Here is a 20,578-nt window from a genome sequence, read left to right as displayed (position 1 = left end):
CTGCATTTACCTCAGTTTTTCGATTACTGCAGTCCTGTTTGCGATAATATTGACACCTTACAGATTCCCAAGCATTAATCTATCACTTTAGCTTGACTTAATATTTGCCTTTAGTGTCTCTTTAATGACAGATAAAAGGATAATAAATCTCATTTGAAAATGAAACATGAAAAATGAAAGGATGCTTTTGCTGGAGCTTCTTGCAGTGGTACTTTCTAATACAACCTCATTTTGCTGCTATGTCAATGTTGTTTGTAATCATGTGGTGCCCCCACTTTGCTGCCATCTGGCTCCTGTAGGGCGACATAGCTAGAAGCAATTGGCACAGCTTGTATTGCTGTGCTATACCATCTCTGAGACTAAAAAATGACTTTCATGATTGTCAGTCTTTGGGTGGTTAGCGCTGTGGGAGAGACATGTCTTCATTTGCAAGATTTTTTGTGCCTGTCTTTTTTGTGGCTTAGAGCAACCTTGGAGAAATATTTAAAGCATACAACACTTCAACTAGTGTTAATGTTTGCCTCTAGAGTTTAACTCTCTATAGGTTCTCAAGTTTTTACTGTAAAGGCAGATGCAAATTTAGCCTTCCTCTATTATTATTTGATAGTATACTTACAAGAAAGAAGGTGTTGGTTTTGATTGGTGTTCTTATTGGCTTCAGACCTCTTGGCTTTATGTGACAGTTACTTTCTTGTCCCATTATAATGTGTGTCCTTTGTTAAATTAAAAGGTTTTAGCTTCATTTCACTACTGCTTTTGTCATCATTGGGCCTTTCCTGCCAATGGTTCTGCAGCTTCCCACAGCCGTGGCAAGGACCGCCAGCCGAGCAGCCGAGATCGGAGCGGTGGACACCGGGACAGCCGACGTGCTGCTGCTGACAGCAGCAGTCACAGGAGTGGTAGCACCCGTAATCGCGACACACGCGAGCACGAGAGTCGGCACCGGCAAACCCACCGAACAGAGGAAAAGGTGGCTCGGCCAGTGGAACCGCCATCACGTTCTGGGCGGAATGAGGCCAGCAGCAGCAGCGGCAGTAGCAGCAGCAAAGAGCAGGTAAAAGCACTTTATTTGCGGGGGGGGGGGGGGGGGGGGAGCAGTAGAACAAGTTTAGCTCAGGCTACCTCAGATTTTAAGTGATGTCCTGGAAGAAAGGAATCTTAATACAAGTACTGGGTCAGCCTGGGTGTACTAGAGAAAGTGGGGGGGGGGAGTATTTACTTTTTTTGCGGCCCTACAAAGGAGTGCTAAATATCGGCAGGTTGAATGGCAGTGTCATCTTGGCAAGCATGTCTCGGTCACCTTGCTTTGCTGAACGAGAACACGCGGGCTGCTATGTTGATGGCCTTTGTGTAACTGTCAGCTGGTTTGCACATCTATTACACACAAAGCCAACTGAGCCTTGGATTGTACAGCACAAACAAAATGTCACATGAAAGGTGAGGTGAGGAAAACAAGTACTGACTTTCAATGTGGATCTGTTAGACGTGGGTGTGAGTCGGCTAGCCCGTTTGAATATTTTACTGGAGCGTTAGAACTCCACACAACGCTGGCAGCGCAAGCAAAGCTTTCATTTTGTCCCCACATCTCGTAGTGCCAGCAATTCAGCACACTTGCAAGATTTTTTGTGATTTTTATGGCAGTGCAGTGCACTGCAATAAAGACAACTTATGTCATACGAAAGGCTGGGATGGAAAGAGTAGGACGGACAAATAGCAGAATGCCTTCTTTGTTCACTGTGGAGCACCAATGACATCTGCAGAACATTTTTTGGATGGAAATTGTCACATTGTAGTGACAATGAAAAGATGTCAAATCCTGCCAAGAGTGAGCTAAAGATTGAGCTATTTATTGGGCAAACTTGTGTGTCCAGAAAATCGAGTAACACTCGAAGCACAGCAATAGCGGCGAGCATGGTCAAGGAAATCTAACTCGCAGTTCAAGTTCGTCTGCTATATATATACAAGGGTTGATCCAGAAATAAGGTTCTCAAAGACCTCCAGCCACATGGGTAGGTGTGAAGCGAAATCTTGCAACACTGCTGCGCGTGGCTGTTCCCCCACTCTCGATTCCTCCCGGCCGCGCTTTGCTGCACCGCTCATTCTTGGCTCAGCAGCCGTCCGATATGGAGGTTCCCTTTATTGATCCTGCCAAATGCGAGATTCGTTCCGTAATTTGCTTTCTGCATGCGAGTGGGGCTCCACCCGTGGATATTCATTGTCAGTTGAAAAAGGTGTATGGCGACAAGTGTATGTCCGTGCAACACGTCCGAAAGTGGTACAGGGAGTTTAGTGCCGGTCAGAGGGAAGTCCATGATAAAGAATGGAGTGGAAGACCGTCAGTTTCGGAGGCGGTTATCAAGATGGTCCAACACGAAGTGCTTCAAGACAGAAGGATCACTGTCCGTGAACTTGTTGCTCGGATTCCTGGGAGTTTTTACGGTACAGTGGAAAAAGCTTTGACTGAAAAATTGGGGTATCACAAGTGTCGTGCTCAATGGGTATTGTGGCTGTTGACATCAGACCACAAGGAGAAACACCTTGACTGTGCTCACCAGTTTCTTCAAAAGTGTCAAGAAGATAAGGAAGGATTGTTGGACTTTGTTGTTACGGGAGACGAAATTTGGGTGTTTCATTTCACTCCTGAAACGAAACAAGAATTCAAACAGTAGTGTCACCCAGAGTCACCAGTCGCAAAGAAGTTCAAACAAATTCCTTCTGCTGGCAAAGTCATGGCCAGTGTTTTTTGGGATCGTATGGGGATACTGCTGATCGATTTCATGGAATGTGGAACAACAATCAACTCAGCTATTGTGCAACATGAAGAAAACTTAGGTGAGCTACCCTGAACAGCCGATGAGGACGGCTGGCAGCCGGTGTAACGCTGCTTCACGACAACGCCCGACCTCATGTCTCCCGTCAAACCCAGGAATTTTTGACAAACTTTGGGTGGACTGTCATGCCCCACCCACCGTACAGTCCAGGCCTTGCGCCTAGTGATTATCGCTTGTTCCCCAAGTTAAAGGAACATTTTAGTGGCCAATGCTTTCAGAGCGACGACGAAGTCAAAGAATAGGTGAAACGCTTCCTCAACGGGTTGGTGGCAGAGTTCTTCGACATTGGGACACAGAAATTGAAGCACCGCCTACAAAAATGTGTAGAAAAAGATGGCGATTGTGTAGAAAAATAGAGCAAAGATTCATCTTTCCAATGATGTAAATTTTATGAGAATAAACTATGTTGTCTATTTATAAAATTGATGAAAACCTTATTTCCAGATCAACCCTCGTACATGTTGCACCGTAGATTTGGGAAAGTGCAAGTCATGCGCCATCTGATTGGTCAAGGCTTTCTCGCTACAGAATCAGTGGAAACATTCAAAAATTTTCAATGCCATCAGCGTCTCTTGCTCCAAGCAATAAATTGATAACTGGCAGTGCGGTGAAGAATTTTCACTGGCAAAAAGTAAGGCGATGTATGTGTGACGTCTGTGAACTTTAGGTGGTGAAAGAGATTGAAGAATTTCACAGCTCTAAGAAGATGTTCGCTGTTGTAACACGGGTAATTGTAGAACTTTCCCTGCATTTAACACAATATAGGCTGCAGCAGTTTTTCATTGGCTTTCTTCTTCATCAGCTGCTGCTGATGAAATCCTTTATTAAAACTGGTTTGAGTCTTGGGGCAGCTACTAAATGGTGTATATCAGTTGAATACTGACTGGCTTTTATTCTACAATAGGAATACGACCTAGTTAATGAATAATGAAATTAAATACAGTTAAACCTCGATATAACGAAATATTTTGCTTTTCATAACCTGTAGTCCATAGAACACAATGTACTTAAACCTCAATATAACGAAGTGCGTTTATATGTGATTTCAATATAATGAAATTTCACTGCTGCCGCAAAGAAATGCTAAAATAAATTGAAACTTCCACGAATGTAGATGTTCGAGTGATTGAATTAAGAGTGGCTGCTTGAAAATGGACACCTCCCAAATCACACGCTGTGCGTCAAGAGGGACCGACTGCGTAAGTGGAGCCGAGTCATGTTCCACATAAAGTCCATGCACAATAAGATCCTATCATGCCTCGCTCTCTGTGTGCTTTAGGTGCAAGTGAAAGTCTGTGAGGATAAGACAAGAAAGATGATGGCTTCTTGAGTGCCGCCTTCCTGCGTGAGCGGAGGGAAAGAGGGGGAGGGGAGCGAGCTTGCGGTAGTGCGATCAAGGGCACGCAAGAAACAGGGATGGGGGTTGGAAAGGAGTTGGGGTTAAGTTTACGCACATTTTGATTTCTGACACCTGCCCATCTCCGCTGTAGCTGCGCATGGCTGTAAGCACGACTGAGCGTACACGCAGCCGCGCACCCTGCTTTAGAGGTGATCTGCCGAGTGGGCGCGAGACAGTTGGCTGCAGCGCGGCATCATGTAACCTGTCTTCCTGCGTATTTAGTATTGGAGGTTGCATGGTCTCGAGTTTCAGTGACCCGTTGGAGTGAGAGGCAGGCGAAGCATTCACTCACCGCTGCCGGCACTTTTCATAATATCGTCGTCTGTTGTGACTTCGGGGTGGAAGACGAAAAACGGACTCATTTCGTAGACGAAGAAAAAACGAAAAACTTTATACTATATTTACAGATAATAATAAATGATAGCATACAGGTAGCAGTAAGATAGCATCAGACCGACTGGGCAGCTGGAAGCGATTCTCTCTCTCCTTGCAGTGGGCCGGTTCTCCCTTAAATCCCTTCGGTGACCCCTCATTGGTACGAACCAGTTTGGGCGAGTTCTTGTCGGCAGGAACCAGGCGGGGCAGGGTGATGACGTTGCCCGCATTGAATTCTTGATTCGTCACGGAGATGGCTGGGCGCTTCTTGAAGTTGCCTCCCGTGTTGAATTCTTGGTTCGTCGTGGAGAAGTGGGAGCTCCTGTCGCCTCGTGGTAGCCACGTGGTGCTCGTAGTATGGCACAACATGTCGCAGAGCGGGCATTGCTATCAGCCGCAGTGGCATAGTGCTCGCGAAAGTGTGGCTGGTTTCGCTTAATTCATAACTCCTATGTGAAGATATCATCAACGTGGCATGAAACCATGTCATTTGTTGCCGACTCCCAAATTCATCAAAATGAATTGTTTTCTCATTCAAGTTTGCTTTTCGATTGCCCGCTAATTCGGAAAATTCTGCAGCACCTTTACTTGTAAGAAAAATGGATCGGCAACTACTTATTTGCATAAAAGGTCAAATTTAAATACAACGAAATTTCAATATAGCGAAGCAAATTGCCAATTTTACGGACTTTGTTATATTGAGGTTTAACTGTAGTTACCTTTTCTCATAATTTCTGATTTCTTTCTGTGTGAACATTGGGTCGCTTAAAAAAATAATCTTTGTTTATCACTGTCATACCATATTTAAGTTAAGAACTACTTAGGTTGGGTGCTTTGCTGGAACACCTATTACAATGGCTGAATTTAATGTTACCTGTGCTCTGAACTCTTATGCTCTTGCTTCGCTGTAGCATTGCCTGAGCTCTAGAGTGGAAGTTCTTGATTTACATTGTGCAATTGTAGCCAGACATCCTTAATCAATTTCTGTTCCAGTTATTTCATCTTTCTCGTGTGCTGATGCGGTCGCTATTGCTGGTTTCAGGCAAGGGCTCCTCCACGAGATGTTGGCCGGAGTGTGCAGAGAGAACCAAAAGAAGTGGCCCGCAGCGAGCTGCGGGACGCACGCGAGAAGATCCGAGAAGCTAAAGAGGCACGGGAGCAGCGGGAAAGAGAACAGCGGGAGAGAGAGGAACGAGAACAGTAAGTTGCATGGGCGTGTATGTTTAGACTTTTGGTTCTTAAACGATCTAGCTTTCCACACACTAGATCTGTGTTGGTGCAATGCTAAACTCCAGTTTATGATGGTCTTGCAGAAAACTTTTGAAGTAAGCTGAAATGGTTGCAAATGCTAGATTGATTGGCAGTTAAATGGCAGTTCTCGAATTGTTCATGTTACCATGGAACTTCATGAAAAAGGGTTCATCTTGCATGGTGTTCACTGTGACTGAGGTTTTCCGACCTTGTTGCCTCTTGGTGAAAAGTACCAAACTGGCTCAAAATAAAGCTCAAAGGACCCCCTCAAGTCCTTGCCTCCATACATGCAAGCAGCATCAAGTGCAGATGTGCGAACCCTTAGAGGGCCCTTCACCAGGTCACCTGGTCACCAGACTATTGGCGCATTATAGTCTGCACGGCTGCTGCGCCATAAAAATCCCAAATCATCATCATCATCAGGTCACCTCGCATGCGCTGACAAGAGCAGCGCATGTACTATACGCTAACGATCATATGTGCTAAGTATTACATCCCTGCACACTGCAGAAAGAGCTTAAATTAATTTCAAACCAAATGCTGTTTGCCCTTCTCCTCACGGGCGTCGCGCTCCCAACTGGAGAGACCATGTATATTGCGCAAGTGCACCTACGTACATCGCAGTACTGTGATGTCAATCATAGTGGCACGTGACTTTGAGTATTAGCAGTTATTTGTTTGATCTGTTGCTTCAACAGACAACTTAAAATAAAATCTACAAATCGAATGCCTGCGTGTCTTTGTTTTACTTCGTATTGTAGCAAGAAAGATGTACTTCTGTTTCGTCTGCATGGTCCCATGTCGTGCAGTCATGCATGCAGTGAGTGAAACTAATTTTCTGCCGTGTTCCAGCTCACAATCATGCTCTGTGATCTCCTTGCATCTGTCTCAGTGTTTGTGTAGCACTGGCTTATATTACTAGTCCATTGTTCTCGTGGACAGTGCGCAAAATCATGCACTGCGCAAAACGAGACAAACGCAACAACTCGCATGAGAGACTGCCAGCGGAAGTGTGCGTCGCAGCGAAAAAGCAAGAAAGAAAACAAGGCGGTGCCCATAACATATGCGTCATGCGATCCTCCAGCTCAAGAACCATTCAGCAACATTTATCAAATCAGTACTTAGTTTAAACAACATCAAGTTGACGTCATTATCGGTGTTTATTACAGTGGTATCCTCCACATAAGGTATACAGGAAGAATGTACAAGACTTAGCGGAAGATCATTCATGTAAATCAGAAATAAAAGCGGTGCCAGGATTGACCCCTGCAGAATGCCTATGTTGATGGTTCGGGGATTAGAATAAGTGCCAGACACTTGTACTTTTTGTTCACGATCATGCAAATAACTACGAATTAGTTCTAATGGGAGCTCAGATACACCAGTTAACTCCAGTTTTTGCAATAAAATGTTGTGCATAATCGAATCAAACGCTTCTGGAAGGTCAATAAATACACCTCCAACGACATTACCGGCGCCAATGGCAAATTTAATTTTATCTGTTAGCGATATTAGACCCAATTCAGTTGACTATTCTGGTCTGAAACCATACTGGTTATTGGAAAGATTACCAAACTTGTCTAGATAAGTTCTTAAAGTTATATGCAAAGTTCCTAATCTTCAATATTAGGGCTGCTGTATGTCGTGAAACAGGGCGCAGCATCTTGCGAACTGGTTCGGACCACGCAGGCAAATGCATCGGACCGAGAGGTCATAGCCTTCCTCACGCAAGGTTTGAATGTGAACAAATGAAAAAACCTGCCATCTTACACAGGTGCCTAATCTAATTCTCTATAGTGGAAACATTTACTGAATTTGTCTTCTTTCACCCTTTTTTTTTTCATTGCGCAACCAGAGAACGTCTTCAGCGAGAGTGGCGCAAAGAACGGCTTCTTATAGTGGGACAAGCGGCAGCCCAGCGGGAGAGGGACAGGGAGCACCGAAAGACAGAGGTGGTTCGCTGTGAGCACTGTTCCCAGTTCTTTACTGCTGTGATTGCTAGCATTGCACTTAATTTGCAGGATTTGGCAACGTGGGTCTGATTTTCTGCCTGTGGATTGCCTCGATGTTAGTGAGCTAATGAAGTCTTAGCCCCAGCGTGTATATGGTAACATAGTAGTGATGGTAAAGAACACAGTAGCAATACTGTCAACGACGAAACTAACTTTTATTGGGCGAACCTGTGCCCACATAAACAGGCTACACTTAAAGCACAACGTTAGCGGTGAATGCAGTCGGTGATCGTCGAAATCTAATTTGCCGATCGAGCGCGTCGGCTTTTATACACAAGTCATCGAAGGTTTCAGAGTGACTGATGGTGCCCGTGTGTCTTCCAGAAAGTTTTGCACGATTCGCCTCGCACAGGCAATCAGATTACACAAGCTTCGGTGACAACAAAACCGTCGATAACATTAGAGAAACTTCCGGTACATGTGGGTGCGTCATGTGCTGAGCGATAACATTTGTTAGACGGGGAAAAGCGCTCACCCGAAAAAGATAAGCAAATCCACGAGTCAATATATTAGTGCTATGTTTCGCCAGGACCGGGGCAGTAGTACTGTAAATGGCAATGTTGATGGCACTGTCATATGACGCTTTAATAGAACAAAGCGGAAGTTTTATAAAGCAAAAAGCTAGGTTCTCTTTTTTACGGATGTAAAACATAAACTGGCAGTTTCATGTATGCAATATCCAGCTTGCTCTTATGTGCTAATGTATCACATGGCTCCATGAATGACCACCAGTGTGCCTGGGCCTCTGAAGTGGAGTGTTGCCACATGACCTTTTTGGAGTTGTCCGTACACACTTTAAGATTTCACTGTACATAAATCACCTTCGTATTTTATGTTTACGAGCTCGAATAAAGTGGATGCTCATAACAACGAACTGTAATAATCCATTGAGAAAAGTCTGTTACATTCAAAGTTCCTAATATCCCATATTAGGGTTGCTGTATGTTGTGAAACAGCTGGAACCTGGAGGCAATTGCAGAAACTATGAAAAATTCTCATGTAAAATAAATGAATTTATGCAGTAATTGTACACACACACTAGCGGCACGTGCCTTGCAGTCCACCGTTTTCCGCATGCTGGCTGCAGACGAATGGCAGTTTCCCCACACAATGACAAGTTTTTTCTGTTGATGAAAAAAATGTGTTCTGCCATTGCAGCCAGCTTCTCACTATGCCGGCTGCAATTTGTTTTTCATGCAAGATAATACTCAATGCCTTAATTTTTTTATGTAACTTTGTATCCTGGAAACAAAGGACGAGACAGAATGGAAACGACATACACAATTCCTAACTCCCAACTAAAAATTTATTTGTGATAATAATGCAATTTATATATGAAAAGCCATGAGCATGAGCCGCAATCGCATAAAGGGACAGAAAAGCAAGCTAACAAGAACTACCGCATGTTAAAAACGAAGAAAAACGATAAAGTTTAAGTAACATGCCAGAATCTGTTTGTCAGCCAGCGCCTACACATAAGACACATAGATAGCGCAATTTACAAAACCAAGCAATTAGAATAGTCACCTCTGGTCCCTATAATACTAGCGCTCTCCGATTGCTACACTGTAATAAAATTTTCGCTGTCATAGAAACTGCGTTGTATAATTTGGGTATACTTATTTTCAAGTTATTGAATAATCAAGTTCCTGCATGTATAATTCCTAAAACGTGCCTGATAAACGCTAATGTCACTAGATTTGCTTTAAACCATAACCTTTACCTCAGGTGCGCACCAACTATGGCAAACAATCAGTTAATTTTTCAGCTTTTTCATTTTGGAATTCCATACCACATTGAGTCAAGGCTTTGCGTTCAACATCCATATTTATAAAAAAAACATCTGAGGAATTTTCTTCTAACAGAAAATATTTAACACTAACTTTTTTTCTTTCTTTTTCACCCCTATTGCTTCAAGTATTCCGCTGTTCCGGAACCTTTCTTTTTTATTAATGCGCATGTATATGTTGAAGTTTTTTGTTGTTTATGTATTGTTGCATTAATAGTCTTGTATATTATGAATTTTTTTGTTGTTGCTTGTATTATTGCATACTTGGGTGGAATTTTTTGTCTGTTACTGTCAATTTCGTTTACTTCATTTAGTTTTAGTGCACTTGCTCCTTGTGATTGTATAATTTCCTTCATTAGATCTATTACAACTCCTAACTGCATACGTATATCTTGTTTTGCATTCTTCATTACTTACTTTCTTTCATATTTCCATATATATGACTTTAATGTGGTGCTCCTCGTTGCCTTAGAAAAAGCATATTTATACATAACAGGAGGTCCCGATACAGTCATTGACTATGACACCTCCATCTGTATGTTATTGTTTTTTTTATAACCTGTAATCATAATGAATAAATCAATTTCAATTTTGATTACTTGACAAGGCACTAGGTGGCACATTCACGCACTGACAATTGCCCCCGAGTCATTTCTGCAGCTTTGACTATTTCTCTTGTCTGCGGGTCAGCATGTGAATGTAGAACAGTGCATTATTCAAACTTTGCTTCAAACCCACAGCTTCTGCAATGCACTGCCAAGTGTCCTTGCAATCCACGACGGATGTTGTAGCCGTCCTCGCGAAGAGGGTCACTGAGACAACGCCCAGTTTGTTCCACATATTGGTTACTACGTGGCAGATATAATGTGCATACCGCAGCGTTTTTGCACTCTACAAAAAGAACACAATGTTTTGTTGAGGATTTTGACTCTTCTTTGGCAATTGGGTGCATCATTTTGCACAGTGCTGACAACTTGTGCGGTGCCAGCATGGCTACCCTTAACTTTGCCCTCTCACCCACCGTTTTCAAGTTGCGCGAAATGGCGACTGCATCATGGCAGCCGCATTCATTTGCTGTCATCATTCTGACTTTTGCAGCAGCGGCCGAAGTCCCCAAGCTGACCAGCAGAGACCGCAGTCGAAGTCCTCTCGCACGGAGTTCAGACGACCGGTCAGACCTGCCAGAAATCTCTCTCACAGTTGAGGATGAGCGCCTCACTGACATCGGTAAGTTCAGTCATGGATCGTTCACGTAATGTTACAATTGTGCTTCACTGGTAAGCAGTAATGAAAATCAGCTGTATCGACAGTGAGACAGAAGAAACCTGAGTATAATAGATTCCCCTCTAGAGCAAGCTATTGAGCTTAATTAAGTCACTGGTAAGCTGGACAGTCTGAGTACTTTAACAGTTACAATTCATTGAATAGTTGTCTAGTTTCTTTCAAATTCATTGAACTTATGTTACAGTGATCCTTTTTAAGCACAGATTCTTCACATTTCTGTTCAAAAGGCAATGTACTGTAACTGCAATAAATTAAGTAAAGGTAAATGCATTTATTTCATTGATTCATCTTAGTATTGTTGCTTAGTGTAATGGCATTTGCATGCTGGCCTAGCTGTTTATTTCAATGCTGGAGATTATCATGTCTTATGTTTTAGTGTCTAGTACAATCCACTATTATAGGGAATAACCATTTAGATTTTGGCTACTGGTTACTGCTGAATTATAACATGAAGGCATGCATACATGCGTAGATGTCAGTCAAGTGGATCCTATCAGCCATTTCTTTTTCTCCATATACTCCACACACAAGGAGCATTTTGCTTATATATTGGCTTTACCAGCTGCATGTTCTCTTTAAGAGTGTATCATACTGTACACTCCAAGAACATGGAGCACTGTCCACGGCAAGCCTACTATAAGCTTTAGTGTTTCTTGCCATCTGAATTGTTCAGTTGTTATCTGCCAAAAGAGGTTTGAAAACTGTTGCTGCTGTTCTCCATACTAAGTGCATCGTGTACAACACACATTCAAATACCTGATAGACCCCCAAAAATGCTATTCTTTTACTGGGGCAGCTTTGTGTTAAAGGCATTGTATAATTGCTGGCCAAGAGGTGAAAGCTACGGAATGCTTGGATGATGGAGTTGCAATATGGCGCACCTCACAAGTGTTCAATTCAGTGATAATTATCATCATTTGACAAATTTTCTGACTGGCTATGTTAGCAATTGATCATGTATCATTACATTAAAGTACTGCTGAAGACAGGTTTAGGCTGTAAATGCATGCTTATCTTGAAATTAACACTGAAGAGTGTTTGTTCAGAGGATAGTTGTCGTCATCATCATCATGCTGAATGACATTAAATTTGTAAGTGTGGCAGCACTTCTGAAAATAATATTAGGGAACTTAAGACATTAGCCATCTAAAGTCTTTCTTTCCTTTTGTTTTTGCATGGCATCGTTATAAGAGCTTTATTAAAGGCACTGTGCTTGCATACTCATCTTTCATGCTTTCGCTTGCTTTTAATTCTACAAAAAACGCTTGTTCTGGTGGTTTTCAGTTAGCGAGGAGCGAGGTCAGTATGAAACTATTGGTATTTGCTTCCTCCCTTTACTGCAGTCGAACCTCGATATATTGAACACGGATATATTGAATTATCGCTTATATCGACACTCTTCCCGTACCATATAAGAAATGACATGTATTTTTAACTTTCTTATGTCAGATGGGGTGAGATGTAAAATGGATATACTATCGTACTCCGCCGCCCCAGAATATGCGCCCTCTCGTGAGAGGCAGTAGGCCTTCCTGCAACACACATGAAGATAATGGTGGCACAATAGGCGTTTCCAACTGCTGCACCCACATATCAGTCTCTCCGGAAGCACTGTTTAACTGCATGTTCTCTCGTGACAGGTGGCAGGCTTTCCCGTAACACACCTCGAAGAAAGTGGTGGTGCAGGAAACGTTACCGACTCCTACACTAGGCTACATGCTCGCATTGATCATGCCAGAAGCTCCATTTAAATGCAGCACATTTGATGCTCTGACTCTTCTTCGGTGCTGCTGCCAGGCAAGCCACCTGTGGTTATCGTGGTGTGGTCGCTGTGACTCGTGCCGCATGCGGTGTTGCGATGGCTGCACATGGGAAGAAGCGAACATCACTGATATTTGCCGAGAAACTAGAGGTTATTCATTGCGTGGGGTATGGAGAGAAAAGTTGATCGTTGCTGAAGTTTTCGGCATACCGCGGACGGCATGTGCATTGACGACTTCGTCTGTGGTAACGACACCACTGGAAATCCTGGAACTAGGGTTGAGTTGATTGGGGCGGAGATCGCCGTGGAGGTTACTGCCAAGCGGTCTAACAAAGAGGCTGCCAAACACGATTTTGCAAGCAGTGATGTTACCCCACTCCCAACTTTGAGTGAGGCTGCGGCTGCCTTGGCCCTTGTTCGCCTCTACTATAGTGCTATAGAAGGCACTGGCCTGGCACTTGTGGACCATTTGGATTATGTAGAGGAGGCTGTGGTTAGGCATGCGGTCGCCAATAAGAAGCAGGTTGCACTGCCGCAGTTGTTTAACCCAAAGCAATAAATTGTTTGTTTGACGCTTCAAGTGAGTATTCGCTGCGCAGTGAGTGATTTACTCATTAACTTGCACAGGACTTTGATACATTTGTTATGTACCAAATTCTGGCTATGTCAAACTATTTCGCGAACCCCATGCTATTCAATATGTCGAGGTTCGACTGCCATTTGTTGATCCCGAACCTTTTCCAATCTCATAAATTTGCACCAAAAAAACCCTCCATGTTATGCACTGTGTTTACGAGAAAGCTGTACTTTTTCATTACTAATTCTGAATTTGAGTGGGTCGTTGTCTTGGTAATCAGGCATTTCTTGGGGCTTTGTCTCATTTTCTAATTAGGCCATTCCTAATTAGGCCATGAGCTAGCCTCTCTCAAATAAGTTTGTTTGCTCACTGAAGCTTGGTGAGAATTTAGTGGTGAGGCCCTTGATGAATTCTACAGCTTATAATGACTTTCTGCTTTTCATTATACTGCCATGTTTTCATCCATAGTCTAACAGGCACAAACAACTACATGCAATGTCCTTTAAATCTTTATGAAAGCAACCTGACATAATTGGCTGAAAACAAAAGGCATCAGAGACAAATTTGTTCACTGCATCTATTCATCGTTACTCGCACTGCTGCTCTCTTTTGAAGTGCTGGGTGGTTTAAAGGCAACTCGGGGTGCACCGTACATCTGTAATATGCATGTAGATGAGCAGTATGGCAAATCAGTTAGACGGAAGGCTGCACGGTGGTGGAAAGTACATGAAAGGGAAAGATCCCATGCTAGGACAAATTTTTTATCCCCTGCGAAGCTATGTTTTTGAAAAGCTTTGTATGTCTTCTTTTTTTTTTAAGCTTTGCACATAGGTCAGGTGGATGACTATTTTTCCTTTTCGCAGGAGCTGTAGCCACGCAGAGAACTATTAAAGCTTAAGGGTACTGTAGCTGAGCAAAAAGATGCAGGCATACTGTATTGGGGTCGCATTCTGTAGCTTGCACAAAACAGGGGTTGCACAAACAGGGTTGCCTAGATTAGAGATTTTATTTCTGATGTCTGCCTGCACAAATAATGTGTTGTTGAAAAGATGGCCGTAGAGCAGTGTTCAAAGTCATCTCTGGTACAGGTGGTTTTGAATCAGCAGCAGAAGGAAACAACAGTACATGGAACATTAACATCACCTTTGCTTCTTTACTGTGCCTTCACCAGTAGCAGTGTTTTTTGTGTTGCTGTGGGGATTTTATTCATTATGCCTTCTTCTTTAGTGCAATGCTTTTTTTGTTCTTATCACTGAATGACGGCAGTTGCGTGCTTTCTCCGGATCTCTTGATTATTTCTGCAACTTCGTCTATTCGTTCCTCTGCAGCTTTTCTCGCAGCTCTATTTATTACATTATTTTTTCAATTTTCTTCAGAGGACGAAGAGCCAAGTCCACCAAAAATGGTCTCTCATAGCGGTCAGGGAGAGCCAAGAATGGCTTTAATGGACACAACCATCAAAGAGCAGCCGCCACCACCACAACCACAACCACGCGCTGTCGCGAAGAGTTCCGACGATGACGATGATGATGACGACGACGATGATGATGACGATGGGTCCGACATTTCCTCAGACTCGAGCAGCGAGGACAGCAGCGACTCTGATGGTAAGTGTGCTGCAGCCGTGCTGGTGCTGGACTTGTGGCCTAATTTTGTCTCTGTTCTGCTGTGCACAGGTTTGAGCCTGTTTTTCAGGCCAGGGAAGACATCAGGTAAACGTTTCAGTTACTGGTCTAAATCGGTTCTTCTAGCAAAGCGAATTCAGTTTCAGCCAGTGGATTTTGACAAGTTGATGTTTAGCAGGGAAAGCTCAACCACCAACCTGAGCCTCCCCCTCCCTCTACTTCTTTTTTCTCTTGTTGATTCTTCTTTAAATGCATAGCTTAGGCTTCAGTGAAGCTCAACACAGCCAGCCTTCATGCCTGTTCCTAGATCATTAGGATTGTGCGAAACTTTGTTGCAGGAAATGTTGAATTATATTACGGCTTCTGTTCGAAATTTTATTGGGCTGTATTGCGAACCTGTTGCTAGGAAACTGGCGTGCAGTATGCAGACGGCAACATTGATATAACCAAACAAAGGAAGAAAAACTGATTATGATACAAGAACTAAGAAACAAACATCGGCTACACTATTTCACTCTCTATCAGGGTCTTGCATGGAAAGTAGTTATCATTGAAACATATCTTCAGTCTTTATGGCATAGCCAGAAAAGAATGTTGGTATTTTTCAATCCAAAGAAGAAATGGAGCTTTTCCTTTTTGTCTTCTGTTCATCTATGTTTGTTGGAATAGCTGCAACTCTGTTCTCTTGTAAGAGGCTCTATGTAATTATATAACATGCATATTTACATTTGCTTGTACGTTAATGATTTAAGTATAATATAATATATTTACGAATTTATAATGGTACACTATCTGTTGCAAAATTTCTAGGCTAACACACTCTTGAACAGCTTACAGATGTTGCCACATGGTGGAACTACTGTTGCTGGTGCTAGGCCTATTTCAGAATGTCTGGGCTGGTCACATTTAAGTTTTCTGGAATTTTTAAAGATTGCCTCTGGCAGATAGCCTAATTCTTGCCCTTTAGCAGAATTACCGTATTTACTCACATAATGATCGCACTCGCGTAATGATCGCACCCCTGAATTTTTTCGTCAAAATTCAATTTTTAAAATTTCCCGTGTAATGATCGCACCCCGAACTTGCCGTAGCGATATGTCTTGTGTCAGGTCTAGCTAATAATGATCGCGCTTACCATCTGTCGAATGCTACGCGAACAACTCTTATAGACAAGCCAAGCGGTCTGCATGCACCAAACATTCTTAAGTAGATGCCTCATTTTATTACTTTCATCACTTTCCACACTTCCATGACAAAAATAGGTACACCCAAACTTGCCTCGGCTTTATTATTTTTAGGCTTTATAATGGTTGTGGTCAACAACAACGTCATAAAGGACACCTTTTGTTTCTTCTCGTCTGCACTCGTGGGCGCGCGACTAATCGCGAGCGGCAATGATAGTGGCCACGTTTACACTGATACGAAGTGTACCCTATTCATACGCCGACGCTTGTCACGCAGCTAAGATATTCACCCACCCTTAGCGGAAACGTGCTGTATTAGGATAGCAGTGAAGACAAATGCCGCAGTTTCTGCAGCATGCCCGCCATGTGTTTCTATGTCACTGGCAGCTAAGCGTGCCCATATCTGTTTCTGTCCCCTCAAAGTGGACATGGCTACGTTATTGTTGCAGACTTCCCGATATTAACGATATTATTAATTACTGATACGGGAGAAACTGTTTCAATGTGCGTGCGTAATGTACTCAAGAAAAGAAAATCGTGTTCGGCTTGCTCTGCCGGCCGCCATTTCTGTTTTGCTGTACTACATTGACAGCGGCAGTCACATCTTGCGCGAGCTCGGGTACTTCCCACTGAACACCCAGGATCCACCGGAGCTTACGCCGGTTCCCCGCGAGCTCCGCGACCTATAAATAGACATATAGGTCTATAATAGGTCTATAGATAGACATATCCTATTTACAGGTCTATAATTGGTCTATAATTAGATATATCGTACTGTGAAACCTCGTTAAACCGTAGTTGGCCGGAGCTCGGAAAAAATACGTAGTTAACGGCAGTACTGTTTAACCGAAATACCATGAGATCGCCCACTTACCTATCGAAAACGGAACATGGAACTCTGAGAGAGTGCCATGAATGGGGAAAAAACGTGCAGTATTTATTCACTTCGCGCGACAAAAGTGTTATTTTCGTTTGATGTCGTGGCGGCCTAGCACAACGGCAGCGGCCTCAAACTTACTGAAGCTGCGTGCCAGCTTTTCAGCCAGCCCCCTCTTCTCGGCAAACACTCGCATGGCAGATTCCTCGTTGGCGTTTCATATTCTTCGTGCACAGGCGTGATAGCGTTGCAGAAGTCATGGAGCGCCTTTTCATTGCAGGGTGTTGTTCTTGTCGTGACGATTGCATTCATGAGGCTGACGTAACGCGCAGCTTCTGCCACTGTCGGGCCTGAATTGCCCGTGCTGTCGCTTTCCATGTCGTCCTCATCACTGTTGCTAGTCGACACTTCGGCAACAACAGAGGCAATGATGGCGCAAAGTCGAACCTCGTAGCCGACATCTTTTCGCGGTCGCAGCAGCGCTGCCGAGCAACTTCTTTGCATTCCAAATGCCACACACCGTAGTCAACAGCAGATCCCTGTCACGTGCCAGCTCCAACTTCGTGTCACGTTCGATAGCACGGACAATGTGTAATTTTTCTTCTATGCTGAGCACCCGGGGTCTTTTTTATCTGAGCTTCAGCATGATGCGAGTCCTCGCTTGCACGACGCCACAACACCCTCTGGCACGGCGTCGAAATGATGTTGATGTTGATGTGGCTTCGCGTGCAAATGCACACGGCACTTGGAGGCTGTTGTTCCGATCTCTGAGGCTTGTTGTTCTGCCAGGCCGCCTGATGGAGACGACGCACCGCCGCGTTTGCGCGACGAAAAGTGGAAACGCTACGTATTAACCGATGCTTACACAATAAGCTGATACAGTTTATGTGGATGCAAAGCACATTATGTTCAATGGCTGCTGAGTCGGGGATTTGACTTTACTACTTTTAAAACGAAACTACTGTTTAAGCGGGTACGGTTTAACGAGGTTTTACTGTATTTACTTGAATATAAGCCGGCCCCGATTCTAAGCCGACCCCCGAATGTCCGAAGCCAGAAAAAAAAAAAGAAAAAAACTTACCTTGAATGTAGGCCAAACAAGAAAGCAAGGACAGGGTTCACAAAATGAAAACAGCATTTATTTAATATAAACGTGCCGAGCTCACTCTATATTGTCATCGCTGCTACCCTCATTGCCTATAGCCCAGACCACACGAACGCTTGTGTATGCATGCCCATGCATGCGCAGACAGTGCGGCGCGGCTTGCACGTATCGAAATGCGGAGTGATCTTGGTGAACAGCTGCTCTCTGTTATTGCATGCTTATTTTCCCTATCGCTATCATTTATCGCTATTTTCTTGTTGCGGCACACGCAATAAGTGTCTCCTGTTGCCCCCTCCGAGGGTTGTATTTCTCATCAATGTTGCAGTCCCACCCGGCTCGAACGTGTGACGATATATCTGCAGCTAGCAGAACTTTTCGTTTAAAAGCGGCACAATAGGGCATTGCCTATTCGGTGCCATTACGATAACACCATGCTGTGGGCCACGCCCTACGCTGATACAACCCAGGTCAAAATAGCGACGTCGCTCTTGTGCTTCACTTGGCTACTGGTGCGTAGCGGCTTCGATACTGACTTTTCTAGATGGCAGTAGTGATGCACAATATTTATCATTTTCAATTACAAACTGACGCCTTTTTTAAAACCCTCGAATCTAAGCCGACCCTAGAGTTTGGTATATGATCATTTGGAAAAAAAAGGAAGAAACTGTTGGCCTAGATTCAAGTAAGTACGGTAATGTGTTTGTCACCAATCTTGAATAAAGGAAGAATTTGAGCCATTTTCCAGGATGAGGGTACTACAGAGGATGCCAGGGACTTGTGAAATATGACAGTAAGGTAACGACAGGTCCATAATAAGTACCGTACCAAACACAAGTTCGGAATGCCGTCAGGCCCAGTAGACTTAATATAGAGTTTCAATATTAAGTTCAAAATACCTTCTTTGGTAACATTAATGTCATTGATGGGATGCTTTTGTCATGAGTAAATACAGACTGGAAATATTCATTAAATGCATTTGGTATATGAAATAGATCATTGGTAGAATCGTTAACCATCGTAGAAGTAGCTGTCATATGATGTGGTAAAACCATAAGTCAGCGCCTATCTCGACATGTGCTTTGTCTAGATCAAGTTTACGCCAGACATATATGCCTATATAACCTGGTGGTGACAGTCTTGAAAACTTGAGGCCTGTCCGAAAAAACGCCATTTGCTGTGTTTGCCCTACTGATTGGTCAAGGCGCCTGTAACTTCTGCATTGCACGGAACTACTGAGACAGTGTATAACTGTAGTGCTACATACATTCTTCAAAGCCACTTGTGAAAAAAAAAGCTATTAAGGGCTTTCAAGGTAGCATTGCGATGCCACCATTAAGATTGAAAGCTGTGTCCCAAACTAGCTGCAGTTAAAACTCAAGTTAACAAAGGGATGACCACGCTCAAATTATTTAGTTAAATCAGGGACATTTGGAAAGTCTAGTAGGGGATTTTTCGGTCCGTCGAAATATAAAATTGTAACATAGCGACACCCAAAAGGTGCCGCGGAATTGTATTTGCCACTAACCCACGCCTGCACGTGTAAAAAGTCCGCAAGGGGGCCAAACATCGCTGCCCTTAGTGCCATCTGGTGCGTAAGAACGCTAGCGACTGCCGAGTCCATTGTTCCATGCATGGGCGCAGCGTACAGCCTCATCAAAATAAAGCTAGGGCCGTGACTAGGGTGTCTAGATGTTTTACCACGATAGCATTAGACTAGGCACACGCTCAAAGAAAAACCCATCTGCATCAAAATTAGAAAGAAACTACAGCTCTTTTTATTCATTTATTTCCGGAAAAGCTCCGTTAAATCGGGTTTAATGTTAACTAGTTTCATTAATTTGGGTTGATGACACCATCGAACCTTATGGGTACTTGCTGTGGGATGGAAATTTCTTTTAGATCAGGAACTTCATAAAAGTGGGTATCGTTAGATCGAGTTTTAGCTCTATACAGAAGCGCTGCCATTTAAGAAACCAAGCAGGGAGCAGCTGCAATTGTTATAGGAATGACGGTACGATACTTTCAACTTGCTTTTTTTTTTTCGATAAGTAGAGGTTCAAACTACCTTTACTTCAGCAAAAAAATACTTGCAAATTCCAAGTGTCCAAGATAATGAGCTAAGGCACTTATTTGCATGATCCAGTTTCAGTACCCAAGAGGTGCATGCATCATGAAGTCAAGATATACATTGTCTCTTCTCTGTCCCAGCAATCACTACAGCTGCCGCATATCAACTCAGCCAGGAGAAATGCAGCAGCACTCTCATTTAATTTCTCTTTGAGCATAATTAGAATCAATGTTGTGCCATGTGAAATGGCTGCAGAAGCACTAAGATATGCGTTCTCTGCTTCACACATACTGTCTTCTTGCTCATCTATTTGCTTTATCTGTGCCTCTTCTGCAAAGAGTGCTGATCTGCTTTGGCTTTTTGCTGCTTTTGGGCTTCTTTTTTATTTTTATTTTTTATTTTCCTGCAATATCTGCCACGGTCAAGGAATGCCTTCTTT

General features: G+C 43.4%; 1 protein-coding gene across 4 annotated transcripts in view; it reads left to right on the top strand.

The window, feature by feature from the left end:
* Positions 1-20,578, top strand: part of Pitslre (cyclin dependent kinase 11B pitslre) — a 60,379-nt gene that overhangs the window by 3,904 nt on the left and 35,897 nt on the right. For 2 of the 4 annotated variants that reach the window (XM_065429138.2, XM_065429136.2), the window contains exons 3-8: positions 795-1,054; positions 5,648-5,805; positions 7,712-7,818; positions 10,756-10,884; positions 14,657-14,887; positions 14,957-14,992. In XM_065429138.2, coding sequence (XP_065285210.1) covers positions 795-1,054; positions 5,648-5,805; positions 7,712-7,818; positions 10,756-10,884; positions 14,657-14,887; positions 14,957-14,992 — 921 coding nt within the window. The remainder of the gene's footprint in view (positions 1-794; positions 1,055-5,647; positions 5,806-7,711; positions 7,819-10,755; positions 10,885-14,656; positions 14,888-14,956; positions 14,993-20,578) is intronic. The other 2 variants (XM_065429139.2, XM_065429137.2) reach the window with 1 other exon arrangement.

Source organism: Dermacentor albipictus, chromosome 2, assembly GCF_038994185.2.
Source record: "Dermacentor albipictus isolate Rhodes 1998 colony chromosome 2, USDA_Dalb.pri_finalv2, whole genome shotgun sequence".
NCBI classification, from domain to species: domain Eukaryota; kingdom Metazoa; phylum Arthropoda; class Arachnida; order Ixodida; family Ixodidae; genus Dermacentor; species Dermacentor albipictus.
This window is presented reverse-complemented; position numbering and strand designations above follow the sequence as displayed.